At 37.9% G+C, this 11,414-nt stretch overlaps 2 protein-coding genes across 2 annotated transcripts; both read left to right on the top strand.

Annotated features, from left to right (window-relative positions):
• The first annotated feature begins 2,242 nt into the window (after window positions 1-2,242).
• On the top strand, window positions 2,243-8,204 carry LOC135584010 (rhamnogalacturonan I rhamnosyltransferase 4-like). The gene is made up of 8 exons (XM_065079535.1): window positions 2,243-2,696; window positions 4,885-4,952; window positions 5,026-5,114; window positions 5,431-5,593; window positions 5,827-6,113; window positions 6,952-7,156; window positions 7,327-7,484; window positions 7,574-8,204. Exons 1-8 carry the CDS (start codon window positions 2,429-2,431, stop codon window positions 7,836-7,838), a joined length of 1,503 nt encoding a protein of 500 aa, XP_064935607.1. The 5' UTR covers window positions 2,243-2,428; the 3' UTR covers window positions 7,839-8,204.
• Window positions 8,205-8,958: 754 nt separating this feature from the next.
• LOC135587779 (cytochrome P450 704B1-like) lies at window positions 8,959-11,320 on the top strand. Its single transcript, XM_065079534.1, has 6 exons — window positions 8,959-9,446; window positions 9,518-9,730; window positions 9,799-10,095; window positions 10,168-10,539; window positions 10,627-10,827; window positions 11,083-11,320. The coding sequence occupies exons 1-6, from the start codon at window positions 9,099-9,101 to the stop codon at window positions 11,257-11,259; spliced, it is 1,608 nt and encodes a 535-aa protein (XP_064935606.1). The 5' UTR covers window positions 8,959-9,098; the 3' UTR covers window positions 11,260-11,320.
• Window positions 11,321-11,414: the final 94 nt, after the last annotated feature.

Below are 11,414 nucleotides of genomic sequence, written 5' to 3'. Positions count from 1 at the left end.
ATTTAGTTTTTACGAGGGAGGCCCGGGATTTCATCGAAATACTTTAAATGAAATCATAAAAAGATAAAGATTATCTTTGACTATATTTGACTTAATTTTTTAAAATCGAATCATTTCAGTTTTTTAGAATCGAATTATTTTTTAGATAAATTAGATTCAACGAAGCATTAACTGATCAATTTAATTTAATTAAATCCTAGATTACCCTCACCCCCACCCCCGTGCCTCTTTCTTCCTCTCTCCATTAGCTTCATCCTTCTCACCCTCCCTTTCTTCCTCCTCCTCTCGATCCACCTCTTCTAATTAGTTTCCTCCTCCTCTACTCCTTCAATTCCTCCTCCCCACCTCTCTCACTCCTCCTCCTCTTTAATCTTGGATAGTTGACGATAGTAGTACAACCTTAGTTTCTAAGTTTCTCATGGAAACACAACTAGATAGGAGTTAAATTACTTCAGTTTGAACAGGATTATAGTTACTTGGGTTCAATCAAACTAATTACAATGTTTATTTAGTAAATTGAAAACACTAGCTCTATTCAAAAACGTTATAATGGAAATATTAGAGTCCAATCTTAATTAATTCAAATTGTCACAAGTATTGATTATTATTTTATTATATTTATTAAAGTTTCATAAAACATTTTAGGGTTTCAGGATATGTGCTTTTGTTGATTTGAAAACAAAAACAGCAAAAAAAAAAAAAACTTGTCTTCTATAAGTTATTTTTTAATATAGCTATAATGTTTTTCAAGTTCCTATAAAAAACACTATAAACATATAAAAAAAATCTTATTAGTGGGAAATAATAACTTAAAATAATTTATCAAAAAAATCTTAGATAGATATTTTTTATTAATATAAAAACTAAAAAACATAACTTTCGCTAATAATAGTGTTTTAGACACATTCACTTATGAATCAATCAGTTTACTGCAAAGATAGGAGATTATGGTAGGATATTTTTGGAAGTAAAATAGGGTATCAATGGGGTATGTGTATATACAAAAAAAAAAAACCCTTGATAATATCATATGACATAATATGGTTTTTAGGATAAATCCCTTTTTTTGAGTTTTGATAAAAAAATATTTTAAATAAAATAATAATAAAAATGATGATCGTACTTTGACTTGATTTTTCAGAATAAAATCAATTTTTGTTTAGATGAATCAAATCATACGATTCAACTAATTATTTAATTAAACTCTTAGATTATCTTTTGAAAATGTCAAATTTACCCCCCTCCTCCACTGTGCTTTCTCCACTTCACCTCCTACCAATCGCCTTCTACTTGTGTTGCCTTCTACTTGTGTTGCCTTCTCCTTCCAATTTACCTCCACAATCATCTTATCCTCTTTTCACTCCACCTCCACCATCATCTCTCTCTCTTACTCAATCACCTCCCCACTCTCCTTTCGCTTCCTCATCATATCTCTCTCTCTCTCTCTCTCTCATCCACCTGCCTAATAATCCCCTTCTTTTTTTTTTCTTCTTTTACTTCTAATCCACTATTCCTTCGCTCCTCATAGTTTATCTAAAAAAACTACTACACTTATTCACATAACATATTTTTTTAAAAAATATTTTATATAAAAATTATCTTAAATTATTTAAAAAATAATTACATTTGAGTTACATTCATTCACATAATCTATTAAAAAAATATTAGCCTTTATATAAAATTATTTTAAATTCATCATAAATCTAAAAGAATTAAATTATCCTAAAATATATTAATTTTATATAAAAATATCTAAAAAATTATTAGGTACACTCGAACTACACTTGAGTTATACATAGAATATGTTAAAAAATACTAATATTTATATATAATTATTTTAAATTTATCATAAAATTCAATATTTTATATTTTATATTTCATATTTTGACTTAGTTACACTCAAAATTAAAATAAGTTAAGCAATAAAAGTACATAAAATTAGTATATTTTTAATAATTTCTATAAGTGTAACTTGATTATAAATAATAGATCTGATTTGAATTGATCTGACCCAAATCGAACTGGCATGTTGATCGATTAGGCTTGAAACAACATTCTTCAAAAAGGGATTACACATTAGTACATGTTAAAGTCTATTATTAGGTGTTTTTTTGATAAATTATTCATATAAATATAAATATAAATATAAATAAATATTATATACCGGCTTTTTTTTTTATTTATAGCCACTAAACCGCTGGCACAATTGGATCTGAGCGTGCTAAAAGCTGGCCCTTTTATTCGAATAATAAGAATAAAAAAAGAGAAGGAAGTGAAGGTGATATTATTTCGCCGCATCCATCACTCTCTCTCTTCTTGGATACGAATACCCACAGGATTCGATCGAGGACACGAAAGATCGAATCTTGGAGGGGAGGGGGTGTTTCGGATTTAGGTTTCTTCCAGTTTCCGATGAGGCGGCGGTGCGATGGGAGGCGTCGCCGCACATTCTGAGGCCGGCGGAGCGCCTTCGGCCAGAGCGGCGATGCCGCAGCGAGCGCGGCTGCAGGTCTGGTTCCTGACCGTGTGCGGCTGCATCCTCATCTGGACGTGCCTGGTCCAGCTTCTCGTCCCCGGGCGCCTCTGGCCCCACGCTTGGGGTTGGAACACGGCGCGGTTGTTCTTGGGCATAGCCGAGGCAGGATCGAGGTCCGCTCATCCGCCACTTGCTCCTCCACCGCCGCTCCCACCATTGAGTATGTAATCCAAGCTTTTCTTTGAAGATTTTCCCCGAAAAAAAAAATGTAGCCTTAAAGTGCCGATTTGGTGCATATTTCTTCTTTTGGACGTATCTTGGGAGCAAAAGAACAGATGTCACTATCATTTGGGATCAAATGTTTCATCTTGTTGTCCTAAAACGCGATTTAGTGCTAACATCTTGTCTTTTCTTGATATGCAAGGAAGGAAAACCATTTTGCTATGGATAAAAGAAGCACCTGTAAACACACACTTAAAGTGTATCACGTAGAGAAATTATATATGAGAAGTGACGGTTAATTACAATAAAATAGAATAAAGAATGTTTAGACATTTTTTCTCTGCCCTCCCCCTTTGATTTTACATCTTGATGAGCAATGGGTAGGGGATTCTAGAGTAATGAAAACAATAGCTCTAACTGTGCATGCATTAGCTTTTAATCATCTGCTTCTCAGGATTAGTCAAGGCACTTGCCTTGTAGCATGTAATGGAGACTTCTAAACCCCAAAGAAAATTACACTATTGGAAACATTGGACAATCGTGCACTATACTCATTCTCAATAAGATTTTTGATAGGGACAAAAACTGAAAGAAAACAGAGAAGAGGATGATAGATGTGTTCTGACTTGTTTTCCATGGTTTTTATGTTTTTTTTAATTTTTTTTTCTCTTTTTTTGGAGGGTGAGGTTTATTTGTTTCTGTCAAATAATTTTTTGTTAAAAGTATAAAAGACAGTTTGGTATTTTTATCAACACTGTTAAAGGAATGGTAGATCGGTACTATATTGGGGAAGATCTCTATATCTCTCTCTATATATCTGAGATACTGGCTGATGTCATGTGTTTTATTATCTCTTTCTTCTTTTTCTTTTTGACGGGTTATTTGAGAAGCCTAAGTGTAATAAAGATTTAAGGGAAAAAGACGTCTGATTTCAACCAAGAGTTAGGAGTCCCTTGTTTTTAAGATTATAACAAACGTTTTGATGTTGTTTTTGCTTCTAGATAAGAAAGATGAATTTTCCAGCAGAATTGCTTCATGCCATGATTAATTGATCACATTCTTTCAGAAGTAGTTGGACAAATATGGTTGGAGAGATATTTGCTTATAATCATATAGTTTAGTTTGGCATGATCACTTGTCCTTGTATAAAATATTTGCTTATAACCATCTTGCTGCAAAGTACCCAGCCCTTCAACTAGCCATCACACAAGGCTCTAGCTGTCCTAGATGATAAGTTACTGGGTTACTATGTTATTTTGTCCATCTTATGAAGGGGACTCATACATGTGACTGTTTGTAACATGGAAAATCAAAAAACAATGATGCATTGTGCTTTTTAAGTGGTTATATTCATATTTTCTGTAGTCATTTTGCTCATGTTCACAATCAACTATCAGATTGCTCTTGAAAAGAATTTTTCCTCAAGAAATATTTCTTTAACTGCGTACTTTACTTCTACTCCTTTGATATATTCATTTCAAATCTTTACACATCGGTAACAAAAAAATCTTTACACATATATATCTTTTCATAATTCCATGGTGATAGCTTAAACTTTAGAACCCATTTAGCTGATATTACCCTGAAATTCTTCACAATTAAGATTATGCATGTTTATTGTCTGTTCCGTGTGAAACTTTATATGCTATCTTCATGAATCTAAATTAGAAGAGGGACACAATGAGGGTGCTTCAGTAACCAGGAGTGGTAACTTTTGCATCTGATCAACATGTTTTGCAATATACATTTTTGCATCTGATAACCAGGAGTTGAATCTTGTTTTTGATGTGTCATTCAAATCCAGTAACTTATGCTTGAAAAACTCTCTTTCTCCCTCCTTTTTTTAGTCTGCAGCTTCATGCTTTGAATGAATTCCTGGTGGTGCAGTTAATCAGTTAAAAATTACTTGAAAGATTGTCTGTAATATCTTTTATCATGTTTAGGTCTTAAAATTTCTGCCTATGGTCCTACAGAGGAGTGATTAGTTTATATGATTTACCATGCTAGTCCAGATGCAAAAATGTCCAATTCTTATAAGGTTATAATTATATCAGGAATGCCAGACCTTCCAAAATAGAACATATTCGAATGCTTTATGTCAAAATTACAAATAGTAACTTATGTTGTTAACACAGTAGTTAACTTCAGTAAGTGTTCTAATGCCTTCCCAATCTAACTATTTGCAGGAAATTATACAAGCAATGGTTATCTAAAAGTATCATGCAATGGTGGCTTAAACCAAATGCGTGCAGCGGTTGGTAACTTCTTTCTGAATGTTGCACATATCCACTGCTACTTCTGAAATTATGGTAATTGGGTTTTTTTAGATATGTGACATGGTGACAGTGGCTCGCTTGTTGAACCTTACACTGGTGATTCCGGAGCTTGATAAGCAGTCATTTTGGGCTGACCCGAGGTACTTTTTCTTTGGTAACAAGCAATTGACTACATTTCATATCCAAGTGTATGCTAGTCAGCCATTAGCAAGTGCTATGCATGGTTGAGCTGCGCCATTCACTTCCAGTAGATGGTATATCTGACCACAACATCACAGACCCATATGATATAGCATTGCCTTTGATACTACATCGACATGCATTTATATGCCAGTCTAGTACCTTGCATTAATGTATTGGTTATGATTGGCATTATGGTCCACGATTAAGATTCTCATTTTGTGTTTTTTGTCATTCTTGGCTGCGGTACTAAACATCTATATATTCGTACTGCAGCAATTTTGATGATCTATTTGATGTGAAACATTTCATCGATTCTTTAAAAGATGAAGTACACATCACTAAAAGGCTACCAAAGAAGATAAGTGGAAAGGCTTCTAGCAATTTACTTAGAATGCGTCCTGTGAGCTGGTCAGATGAGAAGTACTACTTGCAACAGGTATTGAACTTATTTATTTTTAGTATTGAACATTTGCATTTATTTCTCTTGCTTGAATGTCTCATGCAGTGGTAATAATGATGTATATGTTTGTGGCTTGTCTTAGTATGCACAAAAGCTTAAGTGGCTTTTATGCCTTTTATGTTGACTGTATTCTTGCAAGATACTGCACTGCTAATATTTTAGAGTTTACCATTCTTGGTGTTGTCTCTGATTTTCTTCACATGATGCAGATTTTGCCACTGTTCAACAAGTCCAATGTGATTCATTTTAATAAGACAGATGCACGGTTGGCAAACAATCTCCCTATTCATCTCCAAAAGCTTAGATGCCATGTAAACTATCATGCATTAAAATTTACTCCTCAGCTCGAGGCACTGGGAAACAGGTTGGTTCAAATTCTTCAAAAGCGGGGATCCTTTATTGCGCTACATTTGAGATATGAAATGGATATGCTGGCTTTCTCTGGCTGCACTCATGGTTGTTCCAAGGAAGAAGCTGAGGAGCTTAAAAGTCTAAGGTTTGAAACAGTAACCCTATGTGTTTTTGAGCCTCTTGTTCAAAAATATCAATTTGGTCTTTCTGATGTTTAGGCTTTTCTAAAATATTTATCATGTCTTCCTGTGGTGTTCGTAGTTTTTTATTGTAAAAATTACTCTTGCAAATACCAAATCTTGGTGTACGATAAACAGATAAAAAGATCAATCTATTTTATAAAGAATAATTTCTCTCTCTAAAGGAAAAAGAACTTGAAGCATCATACTGTTATATGGTATAAGTCTCATATCATATATCAACTAATTCGAGATGACTTCGAATTTTTACTGTTAAGTTTCATGGGATGACCATCATTCATCTGCCAAGCTCTTTTTCAATGTTTGTCTCAATCCATGCTTAGTTCTGATGAAACCATGTGGCCTGTGGCATTTGGTAAAAACTATATATATATATATATATATATATATATATATGTATGTGTATATATATATATATATGTATGTGTATATATATATGTATATATGTATGTATATATGTATATATGTATATATATATGTATACACACACACACACATATATATGCTTGTGTAATGTATAAGCAGGTTTATATTTTTTATGTTTTGTCATAAGGTCTCTCTAGTCTTGTGAAAGCAATATACAACTTTTTGGAAACATAATAGACAAAATATTCAGGATATTGATAAGCGTTGCCTTGAAAAGAAGAAAATGGTACAAGCAGCCTTTTTTTCTCTTTCTGTTGTAAGGTTTCAGTTGTCTTTATGCAAGCAATAGAATTATCTGGCAATAAATGTTATTTAGTGTTATCTTCTGTGTGAATTTAACATGCTGCACTTTTTTAGGTATGCTTATCCATGGTGGAGGGAAAAAGAGATAGACTCTGTAGCCAAAAGGCTGCAAGGCTTTTGCCCACTTACACCTGAGGAGACCACGCTTGTTCTCGAAGCATTGGGGTTTGACAAGGATACTGAAATATACATTGCCTCTGGTGAGATTTATGGTGGGGAAAAGAGGCTGTCTACATTACGCGCAGCATTCCCGAAGCTTGTAAGATCTTATTCCATATATTAAGTTGCTTCATTTAATTTTGAATTTTATATTTGTTTTTCTTTAGCTACCAGTTTCAAGTTAGAAGCTATCCTCCATAGGAAACTTCTGTCACTGCTTAATTAAAGTTAGTACAAAAAGTTACGAGCAACAAATATGCCATTCTCCAGGTTAGAAAGGAGATGCTACTTGACCCAGAAGATTTACGTCAATTTCAGAACCATTCATCCCAGATGGCTGCCCTTGATTATATGGTTTCTTTGGCGAGTGATGTCTTCATCCCAACATATGATGGGAACATGGCAAAAGTCGTCGAGGGACATCGAAGGTTGGTCTTTTTCTTTTGCTATTGTGTTGTAGCTGTTACCATCGGTTCACTCACAATTAACATGATTGCCTGTGTTTTGGTCTTGATAGGTATCTCGGGTTCAGGAAAACTATCTCCCTGGACCGCAGAAAATTGGTGGAGCTTCTGGATCTGCATAACAACAAGACACTTTCTTGGGACGATTTTGCAACTTCAGTGAGACAAGTTCTTGAGAAGAGCATCGGCCAGCCAACCTGCCGAAGAGTTGTTGCCGGTAAGCCCAAGGAGGAAGATTACTTCTATTCTAACCCTCAAGAGTGCCTGACAAATGCAAATGAATGCCCTATGCCTCACAAGTCAAGCTCTGTGAAGTAAAGGTATCTCGCAGCTTGTTAGCTTCCGTTTGCGAGAGCAGGCCTGCTGCGGGCAGCCAAGAATGGTGAGACACGGCGAAAGGCAGCAGCGGAGGCACGATCTCTCAGCTCATGATTTCCTTTTATTCTTATGTTCCATAGGCCTTATTCTTTTGTTCATAGGCATTATTATTTTGTGGTGCCCGGTGCATCTCGGGTGACCTTATCGCTGTAAAATAGTTGCTCGAATTATGTTTGAGATTGCCGCCGGAGTATCTCTACCAAATTGTAGATGCTAATGAAGTTTCTGTCAAGTTGGCACTTATGGTCCAGAAGGACAATGAGCCTAATTTTGATTGCAAGAGTTTAAAGTCACAATTGCGCATCATCATATTGTGGAATTAATGATCATCATTCTCTGAATAGCTTTTCTTTTTGTGGAATTAATGATCATCGTATTGTGATGGTATTAAATAAAGCTTCTAATTTTGTGTACCGGTATCATATTGGTCGGGACTTGGACCATGACCGGTATTGTATTGGTGTATGGTATCATCGTATTAGTGTATCCGAATTTCAAAAATAATATTCTTAGTAGAAGTCTTTTTCTTTGAAATGACGTCATTGGATCGAAAAGTGGATGACTATCGAGTGTCTATCGGTTCACCTTTCGAGTAGAAGTCCTTTTATTAGTACAAGTCCTTTTATTAGAAATGATATCAATTGATGCTATCACATCCTTCCATGGGAAAAGTGGATCGCAAGAACCGAGCAAACACAACCAAACTAGTTAGTTGAGTGTCTTTATAATAGCTCAAGTGTATTTATAGCTCAAGTTTTTATAGCTAGTTCCCAACTGCACCGCCAAACTCGTCGAGTGTATTTATAGCTCAAGTTTTTTGGCAAAAGAAAAAAAAAATTCATTAAGCATTAAAGTAGAACAGTAAAACAGAAATATGGATGGGATGGGATGGGATGGGATGGGAGTGAAGCCGCGAATAAGACCTCTAACCCTCCCAATATCGAGTCGAGGCTCTATTCATCGATCATGACAAATGATATATCATCTATCTAACATACCATCGATGATGATGAGAGAATCGTACTTGGTAATCGCTGCAGCAACGTCGCTTGATTCATTCCTCTTGGTTAGGCGTACAACACCCAAGGAATGAGACCATCTAACCCATGATCATGCCAAGATACTTGTCACCCACACCTCACCTACTGTTTCCTTTTCCTTATATACCCACACTCCCCAACCTCAAAAGCATCTGCGTCCATGGAAGAATCCAACCTGTTGCCCTCTGCGTCTTCTTCTTCTTCTTCTTCTTCTTCTTCTTCCCTGTTTGGACTGCACACCTGCTCTCTACTCGCTCTGTTTCTGCTTTCTTGGGTCTTCATCCACAGGTGGAAGCAGAGACACCAGAGATGCCCCAAGACATGGCCTGTCATCAGATCAACCATCGAGCAGCTCAAGAACTACGACCGCATGCACGACTGGCTCGCCGGCTACCTCTCGGAATCGAAGACGGTGACCGTCTCGCTGCCGTTCAAATCCTACACCTACATCGCCGATCCTGCAAGCGTCGAACATGTCCTCAAGACCAACTTCGCCAACTACCCCAAGGTGATCTCAGTCTTCGGACCGAAGACTTTCTCGCACTGCAATCTTTCTCATGTGGATGCAAGCAATTGAAGGGGGAAGCGTATCGATCCTACATGGATGTGCTGCTCGGAGACGGCATCTTCAATGCGGACGGTGAGCTGTGGCGGGCGCAGAGGAAGACGGCCAGCCTCGAGTTCGCGTCGAAGAATCTGAGGGACTTGAGCACTCGTGTGTTCAGAGAACATGCTTTGAAGCTCTCACGAATACTATGCCAAGTTCCGGTCGATCGCGACGTCGACATGCAGGTAATCGGTGAGTCATCCATGCATGGCGTTTGGAAGCTCTGATGCAGCTGCAGCTGCTGTGGGCGCAGGATCTGTTCATGAGGATGACGTTGGACTCCATCGCCAAGGTTGGATTTGGAGTCGAGATCGGAACGCTAGCAGCTGACCTCCCCGAGAACGCATTTGCTCAGGCTTTCGATGATGCTAATATCATCGTCACTAACCGATTCATCGATCCCTTTTGGAGGATCAAAAGGCTTCTTCGCGTGCAAGGAGAGGCGCGCCTGCAGCGGAGCATCAAAGTCCTCGATGAGTTCACCTACGACATTATTCGTCGGAGGAAAGCAAAGATCAAGCTTGCACGAGCCAAGAGAAATGGAGATGAGGTAATATGACCTGATACTCTCCTGCTTTGATCTGGTTGCCATCCTAGAACTCTGTTCTTGCTTCTGCAACAGATGAAGCACGATCTGCTGTCGAGGTTCATCGAGCTCGGCGAGGGCGACGGCAGCATCTTCAGCGACGACAAGAGCCTCAGAGATGTGGTCCTTAACTTTGTGATCGCAGGAAGAGACACGACGGCGGCGACGCTGTCATGGTTCATCTACATGGTGATGACACACCCTGGTGTGGCCGAGAAGCTCCATGACGAGCTCAGGGCATTCGAAGAAGAGCGCGCCAAGGAAGAAGGTGTTGCGCTACTGGTCGAGGCTTTCGATGACAGGATGACGCAGTTTGCTGGCTTCCTCAGCTATGATTCCATGGGAAGATTGGCTTACCTCCATGCATGCATCTCAGAGACTCTCAGACTGTACCCTGCAGTTCCTCAGGTGATCGATCCCATTCCATGGCCTGCAAACCTGCACAGATAACTTGCAATCAATCTTCATCATGTAACCGTGAGTGAGAGAATGCAGGATCCTAAAGGAATTCTGAAGGATGATGTTCTACCAGATGGAACAAAGGTGAAAGCAGGTGACATGGTTACCTATGTTCCCTATGTCATGGGGAGAATGGAGTACAACTGGGGACCTGATGCAGCACTGTACAAACCTGAGAGGTGGTTCAAGGATGGGATATTGCAGACCGTCTCCCCATTCAAGTTCACAGCATTCCAGGTACATCCACCATGGAAATCGAAAGCTCACTTCTCTCTCTACTTCACTGCAACAACAGTGAAACTTAGATCAGTGAAGTTTGAGCTTGAGCTTTACCTGATGATAAATGGAGGTTAAATAGGAACATTCTCTTTCTCTACTTCCACTGCAACAACAACAATGAAACTTGAGTTGGTGAAGTTTGAACTATACACTGATGATAATGGACGTTTGGGAGGAAGACTAACCACTGCAATTTTGTATTGATGGTTGCAGGCTGGACCGCGAATATGTCTGGGGAAAGACTCTGCTTACCTGCAAATGAAGATGACACTGGCTATCCTGTGCAGGTTCTTCACATTCACTCTGGTGCCAAATCATACAGTGCAGTATAGGATGATGACAATACTATCAATGGCTCATGGACTAAAAGTTTATATTTCCCGACGATAATAATGTCATGAAAATGTAATAACTGCATTGCCATATGAGTAAGGACTACAGTACAAGATCATATCTCAGTCTCATCCTATCTACAACACAACTCTGAATCTTCCTTTGAAGACATGGCTGGTTTGAGAAGACATTCAAAGCAGAACTACAATGAA

The sequence above is a fragment of the Musa acuminata genome, chromosome BXJ1-8 (assembly GCF_036884655.1).
Source record: "Musa acuminata AAA Group cultivar baxijiao chromosome BXJ1-8, Cavendish_Baxijiao_AAA, whole genome shotgun sequence".
NCBI classification, from domain to species: domain Eukaryota; kingdom Viridiplantae; phylum Streptophyta; class Magnoliopsida; order Zingiberales; family Musaceae; genus Musa; species Musa acuminata.
Note: the sequence above shows the minus strand (reverse complement) of the source record. Positions and strands in the feature narration are given on the sequence as shown.

Bases quoted from the DNA above. Each gene is read 5' to 3' on its own strand.
- LOC135587779 (XM_065079534.1), top strand. From the start codon at position 9,099: ATGGAAGAATCCAACCTGTTGCCCTCTGCGTCTTCTTCTTCTTCTTCT. The intron at 10,096-10,167 runs GTAATATGACCT...CTTCTGCAACAG, and splicing joins CCAAGAGAAATGGAGATGAG to ATGAAGCACGATCTGCTGTC. The intron at 10,540-10,626 runs GTGATCGATCCC...GAGAGAATGCAG, and splicing joins TGTACCCTGCAGTTCCTCAG to GATCCTAAAGGAATTCTGAA.
- LOC135584010 (XM_065079535.1), top strand. From the start codon at position 2,429: ATGGGAGGCGTCGCCGCACATTCTGAGGCCGGCGGAGCGCCTTCGGCC. The intron at 2,697-4,884 runs GTATGTAATCCA...AACTATTTGCAG, and splicing joins ACCGCCGCTCCCACCATTGA to GAAATTATACAAGCAATGGT. The intron at 4,953-5,025 runs GTTGGTAACTTC...GGGTTTTTTTAG, and splicing joins TAAACCAAATGCGTGCAGCG to ATATGTGACATGGTGACAGT.